General features: G+C 40.4%; 1 protein-coding gene across 1 annotated transcript; it reads right to left on the reverse strand.

Annotated features, from left to right (window-relative positions):
* Positions 1-3,455: 3,455 nt before the first annotated feature.
* LOC102231768 (carbonic anhydrase 4-like) lies at positions 3,456-12,651 on the reverse strand. The gene is made up of 8 exons (XM_005800822.3): positions 12,393-12,651; positions 6,955-6,999; positions 6,098-6,262; positions 5,884-6,029; positions 5,698-5,790; positions 5,542-5,608; positions 5,293-5,456; positions 3,456-5,203 (listed from the first exon to the last, which is right to left on the reverse strand). The coding sequence occupies exons 1-8, from the start codon at positions 12,526-12,528 to the stop codon at positions 5,024-5,026; spliced, it is 996 nt and encodes a 331-aa protein (XP_005800879.2). The 5' UTR covers positions 12,529-12,651; the 3' UTR covers positions 3,456-5,023.
* Positions 12,652-14,519: the final 1,868 nt, after the last annotated feature.

The following is a 14,519-nucleotide window of genomic DNA, read 5'->3' on the forward strand; positions in this document are numbered from 1 at the left end:
AAGGATCTTTATTGGTCCCCTGAAAAACGACAAAGACCCAAACATGATTATCAATCAATAAAATCCTCCTAGGCTAAACTAGAAAATTGGACATTATGTTGCTAACACTTAGCTTTCGTCAGCAACACAGGCGGAAGTGAAAGCTCTGCGCAATGCAAATAACGACCCGGCCGGAACACAATGTGCTAAATAATAAAATATAACTTAACGAAACTTCAAGGCAGGTACATTTTTCTCGAGGAATTTTAATCATTATTAAAATTATTAATATTAATAATTTTAATATTATTATTAGTTAGTGTCAGCTAATTTTAACTTGTGTCAAAGTAAGCTGAGACAAGCTAACTTTGTGTTAGCTTGGCTGACTTTGTGTGATGTGTTCTGTACCCAAACGTGGAGAATAGTCTTAATATGCCAGGCAACTCAAGAAATACAATGTGCCAAAGGACCTGGTCAAAATTGTTTTTGCACACAATCTTGACCAATAATTGGCCAACTTGAACAGTCCAAATTGGCAGATGTTCCACACCAGCCCTGACTTTAATGTCACCATTAAATCATTCACCAGATAACACAACGTTTACCAGTTCACACATCTTATAGTGGTAAAATTATCAGTCTGATCCCTGCCCCCACAATGAAAGATTCCCGCCAATTTTATGACTTGCAGTTAAACACAGATAAGTTATAAGTTGGGCGTGATGTAAAACGGGAAGATCTGTGGTTGGCTAGCTGCTGCTACATACCTGGAAAGTATCAGAAGCTAATCATTTTCCTGTCTAAGGTTTCACCATGGCGCTCACAGTTGGCAGGTACTTCTGCGTCTGGCAGCTGACAGCAATATGAAAAGGTCAACAGCTTTTCAGAGCCTTGCAAAAGAATTTACATTAAGTATTTTTTCAAAGGTTTAATGAGTTGTCAAGAAAAGGATTACATGGGGTTTTTTTTAGATAAAAGTCTGAAAACTGAAGCATGTATTATTTGTATTATTATCCTTTAATAAAATCAAAATAAACCTTCAGAGGTCACCAAAACATAAAATAGAGTACACCTTTGTGTCATTTAATCTCCATGTAATTCCAGCTGCTCTTGAAAGGCCTCATGTTTGTCAAGAAAGCAATAACAGCATCACGAAGACCAATGAACGAAGAAAACAGATCAGTGAGAAAGATGCAGAGATCCACGTCTCAATGTAGGAGAAAAAGAAAACTATTAGGTGTGTACTTCTCAAATCTGGTCTATATGGAAATATGGCAAGAAGAACACAATTCCTATTTGAGGAAGCCATGAAGGCCACAAGGCAAACATGTGGAAGAAAGTGTTGAGATAAGATGAGACCATAACTTGAATTTGTAGTATATATACGGCTGGGCAATATGGCTGAAAAACATCACAACATCACAGTTTCATATCAGTCAAGATAGATAATTTGTTGTTTTATTTCGTTGTTTTGTTTTAAGTATCTGAAATAGTGTCAAATTGGTGATGTGACCTCTCCTGTTTTTCAAAAATATATGTGCAAATCTGGTAGAAACATCCACCTAAAAACTGGGCCAACAATATATCGACTCAGGAAGAATTGATAATATTCACATTTTTATGTGTAAAAAAATTTTAACTTCAGTGACATTTTCCATCCAGGGTCTGATGTGACTAGTCTCCTGTTAGCGAAAAGATCACAAGCACACTGCCAGATATCCATGACTCTACAAGAATCTGAAATCTCTGCAAAAGAATGAAGGAGGCTTTCGTTTACTTTTTGTGTGTGGTCTCTTGTAGGACTGCTCCTGTTTGCTCAATAAAAGTCTTTTAACTCCCTAAAGATGGCGCTGGGGGTTAGTTAGCATGATGGGAGGAGGGAATGCAAAATAGAAAGCGTGTTGAGAGCCATTTTACAAAAGTTAGTTGCACCTAAATAAAGCGTTTTCCAGTGCTTGAGCTGCAGTCTGTTGTTCATTTGTCATCCATCTAATAAAAGGAAGACAAGAAGTTCAAGCAATTTCTCACAAGGACTTCAGATTCCCAAACTTCCTTCAGTGTCCATTCAGTCTCAAATGAACATTGCGTTACATTACAAAGCATCGCTGAACATAAATCGAATCTCCCACATATTTTCAATTACTTTTAAAACTGGAGATTGACATTTTAACACTCGACCATGCCTTGACCTAAACCATTTTATTGTAGCTCTGGCTCGTAGCGCTGGTTATATATTTGGGAACTGTGACGGCCTTTCACTGCCGCTAACAGGATTTCTTCTAAGATTATTGTCCTGTATTTAGCTCTCTGGGTGCATTCACACCAAACGTTTAGTCCGCCTTAATCAAACTCTCATTCATTTGTCTATACAGTCCGAGCATTCAGGGTAAATACAACCAAAACAAAGGAGAAATAGCTTGTAGTCTCTTACCAACGACTAAAGAGAAATCCTACAACCGCTAAAATGTGACGCCAGTGTCTGTCTCTCTATGGCGCTGATGACTGCTCTCCATTTTGTTTTCATTTCGTGACGAAGAACGCTGCGCTCAATTCTTCTTTAGAGGTTTTTCTGTCGTTTCCTTCGGTGGTTCCTGTTGCAGCGCCACCACAGGTGAAGAGAGGAACGGGCGCAACAGGTTTTTCCAAGGGTTTGGTTCGCTTGACGAAGTACAGTGTGAAAGCAAACTGCATTGGCTGACAATGAAACAGATGTTTGCAATTTCGGTCCCCAATCGAGTGGAGTCAACCAAACTATCATGTGTGAAAACACCCTCCCTGTCTCTGTTGAAGAAAAGCTTAGGCTTGTGCCATATACGCAGCAAAAGTTACATTTTGGTGTTATCCTTTTTTCCTTTTTGTTCAAAAAAATATTTTATTGATACCAAAGGGAAATTAAAAGTTGTTGTAACTCATATTAATTCAAATTCTTCATGAGTCTTCTTCATGGCTTATCACATATGGAATATTTTTCAATATTGAAATTGAATATTTCAATTTTATAATTGAAATTCCTTTCAGTTATCTCTTTGGTCCTGCTGCTCTTCCATGTAAGCCACATTTATTGAATGTAAAACTATTAATAATTACTACTAGAGAGCCGATTGTCCCTCTAGACATGTGAGCATTTACACTTTCTCCAACGTTAACAAGAGCTTCCTGGCAACTTCTATTATCACATTTTTCCTTTTCTAGCCTGCTAGGCGGGACGATGTAGGTTAGCAAATGTGTGATTAAATCCCAGAGTAGTGAATTGTTATTAACTAATTATGTTACTTCTAAGGGCAAATTCTGCTCCTTATTGTAGCAAATCTAACAAAATACCACTTGAGGTAATGCAGAGCTGAGACCTGACTGCTCAATTTGTGGTCATGCAAACAGAAGCCAGCATCTTTAAAAAGGCATATAGTTTATTATTCAACAGTGACATTCTATTTTTCTATGACACTTTCAAGCATTACAACCTGGAGTCTCAAACATTTCAAGAGTACAAGTAAACTTTATTGATCATAAACCGTTTCAAGCTTCATATATAGTTTTGCATTCTATATGAATGTTGCAATGCATAAATAACAATAACTGTGCATCTCATCTCTTAATATGCACACTCAGTACATAAATACATGTGTAAAATGACACCTCATAGAAATATAACTGGATTTTTTTCTGAAGCAATGGAAAATACAGATTATCCTTCCTCACTGTAACAACAGTTTTTGCTGCCAAATTGCACATATTCCTTTCTATACATGGCAAAGTTTTCTTAAAAAAACAAACAAACAAAAAAACCCAACAACAACAAAATAGAGCTGAGCAGGATGCGACTCATTGTCAACAATTATTCATACATCCGAATGCCGGTAATACTAGCCATGGAAACGATTGAGGTTTTGAAAAACAAGCTCCTGTGAAATTGAAGCGCCTGTTCTGGAAAAACACTTTGTGAATTTGGGAAGCCCACTTCCAGCAGCCAGGTGGTTTATCTCAAACATCTGGAACATCACAGCATGCAGAGTCATGCTCTTCAAAAATGATGTGTATAAAAACTAACTCTACAAATAAAAAAAAAACTTGGTTGTGTGGCTGCGATCCCTCTTTAATAGCGGACTGGCACTATCTTCGACTCTAGGATGTTTGCATCCATGTCTTTGCCCCCAAGTGACTCTGTAGGGAGGGAGTCTGCCACTTTCAGAACTTCATGCAGCTGTTCTTCATGGTTTCTGGTGAGCTACAACAAGACCTCCCCCACATGCACTTTCAGAACAGAGCTGCTGACCGGTCTGAGAAGCCTTGACCCGGCTGTAGAGATGTGATCTGCTGTACTTTATGAGAACTGCATTCTCCTTTGACGTCTGGCTTTGAATTGCAGGTTTTTTTTTATCGACTCAGTCCTGCTATCTATAACTCCATCCCTTTCACATGCTCCGTTAATAACAATACATCATGTGCCAAGTCATGGGGCTGACCCATAAACCATTGGCAACTCACACTGGTATTAACAGATACTAAATTTATCTGACATTGGACAAGGTGGATGAGTTAACATAAAAACTAAAGTTGTGAAAAGAGAGCGAGTGTGTGTGTGGGCGTGTGTGTGTGTGGTGCGTGTGTGTGCTCAGTACACCCGTCAATATTGGCTTTGCGCAACCAAGGTGTGCACTGGTTCTCAGTACAGAGCTTCAAAGAGAAAATCAAAATCCAGTCCAAAGAGAAGATTTGGTGTTGAGTTTGATTACCCATGTAGACTGCCCAGTAACTTGATTTATGGCACATTCATGAGGCTTAAATAAGAAATAATACTTCACTACACATGCATGGATGCCGATTGAACCCTTACGTCACCTTCCTTGAGGCGTTTCTAACACACCTCTGTCATTTGGGTCACAAGGGGGGAAACACCATTTGAGTGATCCCTACACTACGACGTGGTCCATTGTCTTTTGCAAACGTGTCAGAACTACGTTGGAACCAAGAGTCTCAGCAGAGGACTGGCGCAGATCAGTTGGGTCTTATCAATGTCGCAGTGCAGCGTGGGATGACTTGCTTTTTAGTTGGGCTGGGACAGCCCCAGTGCCGTTGTGAGGGCAGCCGCAAGGAGGGCAGAGCTGACCAACAGCGCGGCACCTCCTGAGTGGTACACTAGCCGGCCGTTGAGGGGCTGGACTGGCCTGAAGTTGTTCACCATCGACTTGTTGTCGTGGAACTGGACCATGGAGAAAGCTTTCATCTGCAAGAGAAGATTGATGCAAATGTAGAGCTGCAGATTGGGGAAAAAGACTCAAAAGTGTTTGTTAAGATATAATTTCTTATTCTAACCTGGTCCATGCTCAGAGGGATAGGGGTTTCGAACACAGTCCAGACCACAGACTCGGAACACGGCGGGGTGGTCAGGGAACCCTGGTAGCGGTAGTAGGAAGTCAGTTTCTGCTCAGGAGGGATCAGCTGTGCCAGGGAAATGGAGGGCAGAGAGAAGCTCACATCTGAAAACACAAACACCACCATGTTAGCCGCACGGCTTTGCGCAACCAAGGTTTGGAATTACATGCAGAAACTTTCAACTCCTACTTTTTGATGCGACACTTTGCACCCCCTTTATGATGGTGTCATACATTCGGTTTGGACTCTTGGATACCTTAACACAAACAGAAAGACATGTGACAAGTGTCTTACTGTTGTAAACAAAATGTGAGCAAACTATAAATGAGGGTTAAGAAAAAGTACCTCATAGAAAAACCCAAGAACTGCAACCCCTTCTGGATCTCTCAGGGCTGTTGCCAGGTCAGCATACTTGTTCTTCATGTGAACGATGTGCAACTGAAAAAGGACGTTTACTGCCGTCAATGTAAAGTTCATAGTTCAGCTGATGTCCAAGGTAGGGTTTTATACATATATGTGGTGGTCTTTTACCTCCATGGGGTACTGCTCCCCGTCGATGGTGTGTTCAGAGCCGGGCCCGCCATCTTTGCCCCAGTGCATGTGTAACTGCACAGCCTTGTATGTGGTCGACAAGTCTCCGCCCGAGATGGCGCTGATTATAGGAATATTAACCTGAACTGGAGTAGACACAGTGTGAGCACAAACACCTTCAAAGCTTTCAAAGGTCTCTTGATGTTGCGCTCACCCGAGTGGCCGGTGTTGGTCATAACAATTTTGAAGGTGTGCTGGTAGTTTTTGAACTCAAGCGGGGTCAGACGCTCATCTCTCACTGCCTTCCTGGTGACGATGTTGACGGGTGACTGGGATTTTCCTCCACAGTCCTTGTTGCCGACGGTCCACTTCTCTGGTACTGAAACATGAGGAATACCAGTGATGACTTATTGCTGTAGAGATGTTTGAGGAGATGATGATCAATTTTCAATCTGCATTTGTTCCAGGACCATCAGATTAGGAGTACCACCGGGATGATCAACTAGTCCTTTGTTCTTCTGTGCATTTCATTAAGCAATAAATTTGTTTGACTTTTGTAATGATGATCATGTGGATCCATTTTTCTTATTTCATTAATATGCTCATAACAGGGCAAAAGTCAGTTCCAAAAAAAAATAAACATTCATAGAGGACAGATTGATATAAGCAGGAAATCATTTTTATGGTTTAGATTTAGGCTATAATGATTTTAATACTGCTTTTTTTTATCTTAATCATCCATATTAAAGGTTAATTATAGGCTTTTTTGTTGTTTTCCTTAGCTTTTGATATTATTGTAACCATGTTAGAGTCAGAATCTTGCCAAATTATCTTAACATGACAAGAATAGTCTGAAGGAATTCAATGGAATAATAAAAATGACTTCAGTTTTAACATTTGTTTAAACCTACTGTTTAAAAACATGTTTCAATACTTTATTTAGAAATGTCTGATAGATAAGAGGGTCTGTGTACTTTTTTTGCCTGATATATACAAGTCCTAACCAAATTCTAAACATGTTAAACAGTTAAACAGTCATAATTTTACCTTAACTTCTGAAAAAAAACTCACCGCTGCACGGATGATCGCAGGTTGACTGGCTGTGGTAGCACCAGCCTGAAACAGAATCAATCGTTTATTTACCAAACGTTTGCGTTTACTTTTCCGCGGTGAACAATGCAAGCCATCTGCATGTCAGTCCCGTTCACCTCTGACTGACATCAATAAGCTGCAGCTTTCTGTCAGAGCTGAAAAGAAAGTTTTTTATGTTGGCGTGTCGCCTGGCAGAAGTCCAGGAGGATTTTATGCACATAAAGAACTATCGCCTCATATAACCGGTTTATTTTTGCTTTGCTTCTGCAAACAGGGTATTGTCCTTGTGGATGTATGCTCCTGTTATTTATACTGTAAAGAAAGTTTCCTAGTTACCAGGAATTGTGATCCTATTCAATAAACAGTTGTCGCTTTATCTTTCAGCCTTATCAGAGAGCTCCACCCCAAACTATTTATTAGTAATTTGCTACTAGTTTGCATGTTTCCTCCTTTGCTCTGAGAAAAATATGTGAGAAATCAAATATTTATAAAAATATAATATTAGACTGAAGAATAATGGGGAGGGTCTCCTTCTTGGAGCAAACTGTTTAGGACTTCAATGCTTGGTTCCTCTGTCATCCTGAGTAGTTTTGTTTCTGCTAAGATGTTGAAAATATGCAAAACCTCAGGGTCAAATATTTTTAGAGGAAAAATCTACCACATAACATTAGAAGATGCTCATTTCTGTGACAATTTTTTTAAAAATGTATTAAAGAATCAGTCTGGATTTGTATACATTTGGGCACTGATGGGGGCGATGGAGGGACATCTTGCAAACTCAGAAATTTCTAATTACTTTTAGTCACTACAGGCTGGATGCTGAGCGGATTAAAGGGTCGTAATTAATCTCCAACACTGACTGCAGGTAAATGTGAAAACACCCACAGCTGTGTGAGGTCTTCAAAGATATGTTAACTACAAACAGAGCTGATAGATCTCATAATGTCAGAGTGGGATGGTATTTATAGAACTTACGAGTTGCCATAAAAAGATTATTGTTCACTTGATAATATTTGTTGATAGTCGTTGATGGTCGACTATCGACATTTTAGTTCTTGGTTGGAGGAAAAAGTTGATGCGGTCCAGTCAAGCTCCAAAATTAAAACTTGACTGAAAGTTAAAACAAACCACATTGGAAAGCCAAATTGAGCACATTGGTATAGCTAGGGGAGACAAAACAAAAATCCCACAATGACAGGAAGAAAACTTCCAGCAGTCATGAGGAAGCTTTAAAATGTAAGAATGCTATATCAGTTGTCAAGCTTAGTGCCAGCAGAGTCAAGCTGAGGGTTTGTTTTTGCTGGTTTTGTTGCCTGAGGAATGTATTAATTGGCTGTAATAATGAAAATGGAGGACTACCATTAGCTTAGCTGGTTACTAAAGCTAGCTTAAAACGGACAAAGGGCTAACAGCATCTAAAGAGGACAAAATCTCAATGCTGGTGAAACTGTATGGTTGGTGCCTGACAGCAGGGTTGGGAGCTCCTGTAAAAAATTAAGATGAATATTTTTTAAGAATTACATGAATGCAGGGGTGGAAAGTAAAAATGTTCTCAGTGGCTGGAGAATTTTTTTTTACCGGCCATTGTTTTATTTCCTCCAATTACAAACCCCACCAGTACCAGCAAAGGACATAAAATACATGATTTATTCTTAACTCTATGAAAACCAATTTACTGACAGTTAGTATACCATACATATGTAAAATACAAACTAATTTAACATAACAAAACATGGATATCTTAAAAGAGGTGTAGTGCAATAAGTTCACTTGAAGGAATTACTAACAGCAAACTTTAGCTACACAGCCCAAACATTCTTGCAATCATTTCTATGTTGAACATTTTCACATTTTGGATACAGCTCCCTGAGATAGTGTTTACTGAAGATGTGTCTAGTAATTTTTAAACATAAATGGTACCAATAGCTGTTTTCTAACTGTTCTATTTGTTGTTCCTTACTTATTACGTTTTCTATTGAAATTCACAATTATTCCTCTCAAAACGTGTTCATTATTAATTCCACGGGCCGTCATCATTCCTGTGTTATCCCCACACCTGTGAAGTCTCCCGTTTTTTCTGGGAAACTACTGTATTTTACCTACTGTATTTTACCTACTGTATTTTACCTACTGTATTTTACCTACTGTATTTTACCTACTGTATTTTACCTACAGTATTTTACCTACAGTATTTTACCTACTGTATTTTACACCCCCTCCCACCCACTCGCGTTAGCTTCTCTCCCTCCCAGCCTTTACTTTAACTGTGTGGTAATTAACATATCGATTAGTTTGACATATTTTTCTGAATGGGCTTACGCGCTTTTTAGCTTTAGTTGTCGTAACTTTTCTGCTCACTTTTCTCGGAACCGTTAGCTGACATGGAGCTATTTATAACTTCGGTGGGGAGGGGCGGGCCAAGGAGGACTGAGGGATTTCATTGGATAAGTCCAATGTCCGTCAATGAGATCAACCAATGGGCTGCCGCGGTCGATAAAAATTATATTTGAAATATTTTTTGTTAAATTATAACAGCCTACGTCCGTCCCATATACAGTATGTGCATCAGTCTGTAGTCCAGTCAGCCTCTCCTGCCCTGGGTCTGGACAGAAGTTGAAACTGAATGCACCTTTTTTTTTTCCTGTTCAAATTGTCAACCTGCCACGACGGCGGGTGCGTTGGTCCAATTTACACGCCACTTTTACGCATTTAGCCAGTGGCGGATGCTAATTCCCACCCCTGCATGAATGTATTATGTAATCAGAGATATTCCACAATATGTTGCTTGATGTGCGCTACTAGGCTAATACCAGTCCACCAGTGGTGAAAAGAACAGGTGTAAAACAAAAAGAAGCGCCCAATGTATTAATCTATTATTAAAAGTCACGCTTTTTATGTCTTTCACTTTTTAATTCTTAAATACTTCATTTTTCTAAATAACCAGATCTACAAATACAGGAAATCTATTTGTCAGAAGGAGAATTGCACACCACTATTACTAATCAGGCGTTGGATCATTATTAAGTAATCTCCAACCCTCTTCCGTTGCAAAATGCCTATTTTTTCATTGAACGTATTTGCTGGCTTTCATTGTCCAATCAGACGTCGGTCCGCTCCAGCCTGGACCAATGGGCGGTCTTTTCCGAGAGCAGACCGAACAGTGCTGTGAGCGGGTTTCAGTGGATCTGAAGCCATCGAGAAGAAAACAAACACGCTCGAGTCTGGTCAGATCTGAAAAATGTGAGCACAAACGCAGCATTTCAAAGCCGATGTGTTGGGCGCGCGACGCGGATCTAGCCGCTGCTCCCACGCGCGCACACAGACACGCGTTTCTGAATGAATGGTGGACATTAACGATGCAATCGCTTCGTTCTGGCGGAAATCTGCGCAATAGAGACGCAGCTAAAACACAACCTTCACCTGCATGACATCGACAGAACATCGGATTAAGCAGAACTTAAGCAAACACACACATAGAGGACACTCAAGACTCAAGTTGTGTGTTTTTGGGTCTACATGTCAAACACTATGCGGTGGAAAACCAACACTGCACCTCAAACTGAACACACCATCCTCTTGAACAAACATGTTGGTGGCAGCATCATACTGTGGGGATACTTTTTCTTTTCTTCTACCTGTAACACATATTAATGGTTAGGAATTTATCTAGATTAAATTTTCAATCGATTGTGTTAATAATACTCTGTGACTGACACAGGCTACAAAAACAGTGGGTCGGGCTCACTATTTTTGTTGTTTTATTTTCTATTTTAATTTTAATTTTGTTTGTTGTTATTTAATCAGAGCATGAATACATGTTTACAACTATTAGTAACCTTTTGGTGGTATGATTGTTCTATCCTATTTAAACTGCTATTAGCTTATTTGATAATGTATGAATTTAAATTTTAGACATTGGTTTGTGTTGTGGGGCTCTGAATGTAGGCAGGAATAGCTGCCTACATTCAGGCAAAATGGCAACATGTATGTCTACATATTGTCAAAAAATGAACTTTTGATTATTTCCCCCCCTCACAGTCTTGTCAGCTGTCAGATATTTCTTGGTAACACATTTTTGAAAAGCACCACTGGTCATTTTCCTTCCACTTCTGTCTAAACTTTGTGCTGGTCTTTCACATGAAATCCTAACTAAATATATTGACGGCACGATGTGACCAAATCTGAAACGTTAGATGGAAATGACTGTTGTTTGCTACATCAATTATTTGTGATAATTTAGCATAAATGCTACTGCATTCTTTACTGTCGTCTTCTGAAATGGTTGCTATTAGCTGGACTGTTCTCTGTGTTTAATGTCTCGGTGCAAATATCTGGAACTCCAACAGTGAGTCTGATCTGTATTCATGCACAGCTTTGGGATTCTTGCGTGGCTTAAACGCCCCCTTTTCATTCTGCCCCATTACAAACATCGTAAAAATGTAAATGACTGCAACTTTGGCCAAGTTGGCGCATCTTTAATAGCGGAAAATGACATGTAAAATCTGGAGAGCGCTGCTGCGCCTTTTATGCGCAAAGCCCCGGAGGTCGCAGAGCGGCTCAGTGTGGGGTGACGGACACCCTGTGGGCTGCAGAGAGGCTAATTAGCTCCTTAATGACCCTCAGCTCTTCACATGGGAATCGGTCTGACACTTGGAGTCGTCTGCGCAATCTGATCTGACTGCTGTTCTTCATGCGTAATTTTGTCGCTCCGAGTGATTTCGATCCATCTACGTTTTAGAGTGTAAACGAGCCCCTTATGCGACCAGTCGCTGTTTATTTGGAGACACGACGCGGATCTATGCGGCAAACGGTCTCCCCCAATCTGTCACAAACCGACTCCGCGCGGAACCGAGCAGGTGCGCCACCAGAGAGGACGGTGTCCGACGTCCTCACGGGCAAATGGACGGAATCACAGCATGCGTCTCCGCCTCACCGGGGGACTTTGTGGCTGAGGGTAAAGGTGAGGGTAAAGTGGGGTGCAGGGACCCCTCTCCTGCTCTCCCACGCAGCTCGCAGTCAGTTCAGGACGCAGTAAGGTGTGAATGTTGGCCGCGCTTTGGAGAGCCTTGTCCAGGTGCGGCTGTCCCGGTCGGTTCCTGGTAATTTTATCCGAGGAGCGATCTATCATGCGCCTCGTATTTAAATTTTTAATCATCTCTCTCCCTCTCTTCTGTCTTTGTGGAATTAGAGAATATTTAAGCGTGGAACCAAAAACAATCTTATTCTACGGTCTCACTAAAACAACAGCAAGGACAGGTGCACACATCTCTCTGTCCTATAGTTAACATCAGAAATAAGTGAGTACAGAAAATGATCATGAGCATTATTAATAAAAAAAAACTTTCTCAACTGGCCCTTGATTTAGTCCTTCAAGTCCTGTTTTACGCAAATGAGTGAAATCAGGTGTATGGACCTACCTCCTGCTCCGGCGCACACCGTGCAGAAGGATGCCAGCAGAACGGGAATCATCAGCAGCTGCTGCATGTTGGAGCGTCTCTGACTGAGCCGAGAGAAAGCGACACAATGACTCGATTCCCTCCGATGCGATCGCATTCCTCAGGGCGGGCGGTGGGGGTCCTTATGCTGATCTATCACCACACAACCAAAGGAAAGGAAGAATGCGTGGCGCCTCCTCCTTATCGCCTCTCTGCAGTGATCAGAGTCCGAGTCACAGGGGCCCTATCAATGGGCTAACGGTGAGAGAGGGAGCCGAAAAGAGAAAAGAGAACGCAATAGTTACTGGTTGAGTCAAGCAGCTTCCTGATGATCTGTGATGAAATCAGAAAGACTTAATCATGACCAGGGGTGATGAATGTAAAACTATATATATATATATAAAGCTGGGTAGCTCTACAAAATACAAAATGGAGCCATTTCCCCCTCACATTACTGGCTGCAATATTAACACCTTGGAGATGCCATGAGACCTAAATTCTGGACGTCATGGCATGGAGTGCATCCCAGTTTTCCGTGTCTCGCATATAACCATTCATTTTAGCTTTTAAACTGGTTATATTGATCCTGTGTCCAGACAGAGGGATAATCAGTAGGCCTATAGCATCATGACCTGCTTGTTCTGAAGATCCTGCAGCTTCCACTTCGTCTTCCTAACATGGCGCCTCCTCACCCTGACTCTCATACTGAGGAACCACGGAGCTCCGTTAGGTTAAAGCCACATCTTCTGAAGTTGGGATATTTTTCCTCCAACAGGTTGCAGAGGAATCTCCTCAAACCAGATGTTGGACTGGAATTTGTTTCAATGTAATTTGTGTGAATATTAGAGCCTCAATTTCAACAGTGGAGCTATAACGGTTGAAAAAGTTGATCATTTTGGAGAAAGTCTCATCAACATAAATACTTCCACTAAATAAATAGCAGATGGAGGAAAATCCTCTCAAGATGCCAGAGAGCACCAAACTGTGTTTTAAAATATTGAACAGTGAATTTCATTTCACATAATTTTCGCGGTAGAAGCCATTTGTTTGTTAATGAAACATATTGACCGTGTTTGATGCATGTTGTGAATGACGTATGCGCGCAAACTAATGAGGTAATTAGTCCAATTTGGTCGTTAATTGAACTTTCAGAAACTACAGCGGCCGTAACGCGCCAAAGCAAAGGTTAACAAAGGTAAAACAACCTGAAAAGGTGATCAACTCAAAACCACTCCTACCTTTTTACTCTCTCTCTTTGTAGTTTTTTTTTTAGCACACCCATTGCCGTGGCAACCGCCTGCGCCCCGCATGCCGAGCAGAGATTACGTTAACATTCAGGCTTGATATTTATTTTGCATTTATAAATAATAAGCGCTTTCATGAACACAGGAGTGGTCGATGAGCTAATTTTAAACTTCTGCTCCGCTAGTTAAAAAAAAAAAAAGTCGCCTTTTTATTTTTTAGGTAATGGAGCCCAAACGCACAGAATTGCGCGACACCTTGTTGAAATAATAGTTACTGAGATTATTATTTTTGTTGGGTCATTCATTTGAACACGTTTTGTCGATTTTCGTTGTTGTTGTTGTTGCTCTATAATAAAGTTACAAACGTTTTGTCGAGATCGACGTATTGCAGCCCTGCTCTAGCAAAGCACGAACAGTTCGGAAACAATATGAAATGAGAAAAAAAAAAAGCTATTTATTAGCTGATTAAGTCGTGTTTTACACTGTCAGTCACGGTTGATTAGTGGGTGCAACACGGCTGCAAATCTTTTAGAGGTACGAAGTACTGCGACTGTACGCAGTACAGTACTCATCATCATGATGAGTCATGATGAGTCATGACTCATGAATCATGAGTCATCATGATTCATGATTCATGACTCATGAATCATTGAGTCGTGATTCATGAATCAATCATGTAGGCCCTCAAAGGGATCAAAACCATTAGAAAAATAATCTTTAGGCTGAAGCTAAATGATTATTGAAGTTATTCAAACCAAATAGTTTGAATAACTTCGTTATTTAGGCGTTATTTTAAAAAAAACAGCTGCAGATGTTTCTTGAAGTAAAACAGCATCATTCAAACTCTGAACTCAACCCAACAGGA

Source organism: Xiphophorus maculatus, chromosome 11 (genome assembly GCF_002775205.1).
Source record: "Xiphophorus maculatus strain JP 163 A chromosome 11, X_maculatus-5.0-male, whole genome shotgun sequence".
NCBI lineage: Eukaryota > Metazoa > Chordata > Actinopteri > Cyprinodontiformes > Poeciliidae > Xiphophorus > Xiphophorus maculatus.